This window comes from Nanorana parkeri, unplaced genomic scaffold, assembly GCF_000935625.1.
Source record: "Nanorana parkeri isolate BGI_ZX_2015 unplaced genomic scaffold, ASM93562v1 scaffold3163, whole genome shotgun sequence".
NCBI classification, from domain to species: Eukaryota; Metazoa; Chordata; class Amphibia; order Anura; family Dicroglossidae; genus Nanorana; species Nanorana parkeri.
Window position 1 is genome coordinate 15,978 of NW_017309431.1, and position 3,005 is coordinate 18,982.

General features: G+C 57.8%; 1 protein-coding gene across 1 annotated transcript in view; it reads left to right on the forward strand.

The window, feature by feature from the left end:
- LOC108802834 (wee1-like protein kinase 1-A) overlaps positions 1-3,005 on the forward strand; it is a 16,075-nt gene that overhangs the window by 2,010 nt on the left and 11,060 nt on the right. Inside the window, exon 4 of the mRNA XM_018574687.1 lies at positions 1,440-2,529. Coding sequence (XP_018430189.1) covers positions 1,440-2,529 — 1,090 coding nt within the window. The remainder of the gene's footprint in view (positions 1-1,439; positions 2,530-3,005) is intronic.

A 3,005-nucleotide genomic window follows, 5' to 3' on the forward strand; every position in this document is an offset into this window, starting at 1 on the left:
GTGTGGTGGGGTCGCCTGCTGGCGGGGTCGCTTGCCTGTGGAATGGTGGGCGTGTCTGCGGGGGTGGTGTCACCTGTGACCTATGACACGGTTGTATTCTCGGGGTCGGCAGGATTTGGGGGTATCTTCCGGTTTATTGGTAGATGTCGGAGATTTGTGGTCGGGATCCTCCGGAATGTTCCGTGGATTGTGATTTCTGTTTTCCGCTCCTCATGGCTCCGCCTCGGATTTGTTTTCCTTCCAACCGTCACCTGACATGAATTTCGGCTCCTCGCCACACACGGGGATTGTTCTTACTGATGGAAATCTCGGCTGACACTGAGTTTGGTTAGTGACGGGTCAGAGCTGAGCCAGCAACCTCCAGCTGTTGTGGAACTACAAGTCCCAAGAAGCATCGCAAGACTGAGCCGCAGACAGGACTCCTAGAGGCATGATGGGACTTGTAGTGTCACTGCTGTTGGGTGCCCGCCCCTGGTAGGGGGTATATTACGGCGGACGGTGATTCTGGCTTGTTCACTATTAGAGGATTTTTCACAATAAACTGTCACTTGGCCGGTCTGGTGGAATCCCCCTCCCCTCCCCCGTGTGTGCTGTTTATACAGGTGGCCCCGGGGTGGGGGGGGGCCCTCTATACATCTAGATGGCTCTGCAGGTGGATGAGCGCTTTCTGCAAATATTGACCGATCTGCGAGTTTTATTGTCTGCGGAATCCAGGCGTCCATTGGAGGTCTGTCTATGGCAGAGGCAGCCAAACTTCCGCCCTCCAGCTGTGGTGAAACTACAAATCCCATCGCCTGTGGTTGAGTCTTGCAGTGTCTTATGCGATTTGTAGTTTTCACCGCACCTGGAGTCTGCAAAAAAAGCACCCTAAAACTGTATGTACCCCCAAGAAGTGACGTTTTGGGGTCTGATCCTGAAACATTTGCCCTCAGTTGGCGCTCATCGGGGGGTCAATGTTCATAGATCCCGGGACAGGAAGTGAATACAAATCTATAAAATCACCGCAATGCCGTTTATTGCCGTTATAATGTGTCGGGAGTTCCGCAACGTGCGCTCTGTGCTCGTCTCCTACCGCCCGCCCTCTGCCTGGTTTGGGGTCTTGTGGTGGATGGACCCCCCTCATGAAGAGTCGCATCAGTGTGATCATGTCATTGTAATTAACGTTCTCTGTGTCTATCTTGGATGTTACTGGGGGTCTAATTGGGAGGAGTCCCCCGGGGGGCACCTTGGGAAGGTCAGACGATAATATGGCCATGGCCGCTGTTTGGTGCGATGGGCGGAGAGCCGCCGCGGTGAAGGTGATTCGTTATGATGCAAATCTGGTTCATGATGATTCTTGGTTGGATAACGGTGCGTTTTCATCCCACGTCCCGTATATCGGGCAATAGTCTCAGTGCAGGGAATGGTGCGTTTAGTTGTAATTTGGTATCATGTTCCAGCAAATGTCGCCATTTCATTGTCTATGGACAGCAGACGGTCAGTGTCGCTCAGGATTGTTGGATGGACTGGTTGGTGCGTTTGGGGTTTTTGGATGGACTGGTCGGTGGTGCTTGGGATTGTTGACGCGGCTGGTTGGTCGGTGGGGCTCGGGATTGTTGGCGCGGCGGGTTGGCCGGTGGTGCTCGGGATTGCTGGCGCGGCTGGTTGGTCGGTGGGGCTCGGGATTGTTGGCGCGGCGGGTTGGCCGGTGGTGCTCGGGATTGCTGGCGCGGCTGGTTGGTCGGTGGGGCTCGGGATTGTTGGCGCGGCGGGTTGGCCGGTGGTGCTCGGGATTGCTGGCGCGGCTGGTTGGTCGGTGGGGCTCGGGATTGTTGGCGCGGCGGGTTGGCCGGTGGTGCTCGGGATTGCTGGCGCGGCTGGTTGGTCGGTGGGGCTCGGGATTGTTGGCGCGGCGGGTTGGCCGGTGGTGCTCGGGATTGCTGGCGCGGCTGGTTGGTCGGTGGGGCTCGGGATTGTTGGCGCGGCGGGTTGGCCGGTGGTGCTCGGGATTGCTGGCGCGGCTGGTTGGTCGGTGGGGCTCGGGATTGTTGGCGCGGCGGGTTGGCCGGTGGTGCTCGGGATTGCTGGCGCGGCTGGTTGGTCGGTGGGGCTCGGGATTGTTGGCGCGGCGGGTTGGCCGGTGGTGCTCGGGATTGCTGGCGCGGCTGGTTGGTCGGTGGGGCTCGGGATTGTTGGCGCGGCGGGTTGGCCGGTGGTGCTCGGGATTGCTGGCGCGGCTGGTTGGTCGGTGGGGCTCGGGATTGTTGGCGCGGCGGGTTGGCCGGTGGTGCTCGGGATTGCTGGCGCGGCTGGTTGGTCGGTGGGGCTCGGGATTGTTGGCGCGGCGGGTTGGCCGGTGGTGCTCGGGATTGCTGGCGCGGCTGGTTGGTCGGTGGGGCTCGGGATTGTTGGCGCGGCTGGTGGTGCTCGGGATTGTCAATGTGGCTGGTTGGTCTTCACTTCCATCATATGTGTATGCATGTGTGACTCGTGTAGCAGCATTGACCTACCAATCACGTGTGCGGCTCTGATCTGGGTCTCTCCGGCTTTGTGCCGGTGTCTATGAGCTGGGATAGATGTTGTTTTGGTGTTGCGGCGGCTCGGGAGGATTCTGCGGAGTGTATTTGGGGAAGATGGTGAAGGAGTCACGGTTACTACTCGGCCTTGTTTGGGAGGATCCTGAGTCCCTTCCCCCATCGCCCTCTCCTCTGGAATTTGATCACAAGGTGGGGGATGGGCGTGCTTCCTATCTCAGGAGCCGGCGGGGGCAGCCAGAGTCTCTCCTCTTTTATGCTGGAACTTAAGTTTAGGAAAAGCATAAAACCTCCGAACGTCGGGAGCCTCGGCTGTATGTAAAATAGCCTCAAATTTCCATAAAATCGCCAAATTTGGTCAAATATTCTTCTAGTGCTGCTAAGGAACTGAGAGGAAAGCCGAATAGTATGACCGGGGAAGCTTCATACGAGACGTGTTGCTGGAAGATCTTCAGATATAGAATGTTGTACAGAGTGGGATCTCCCCCGAAG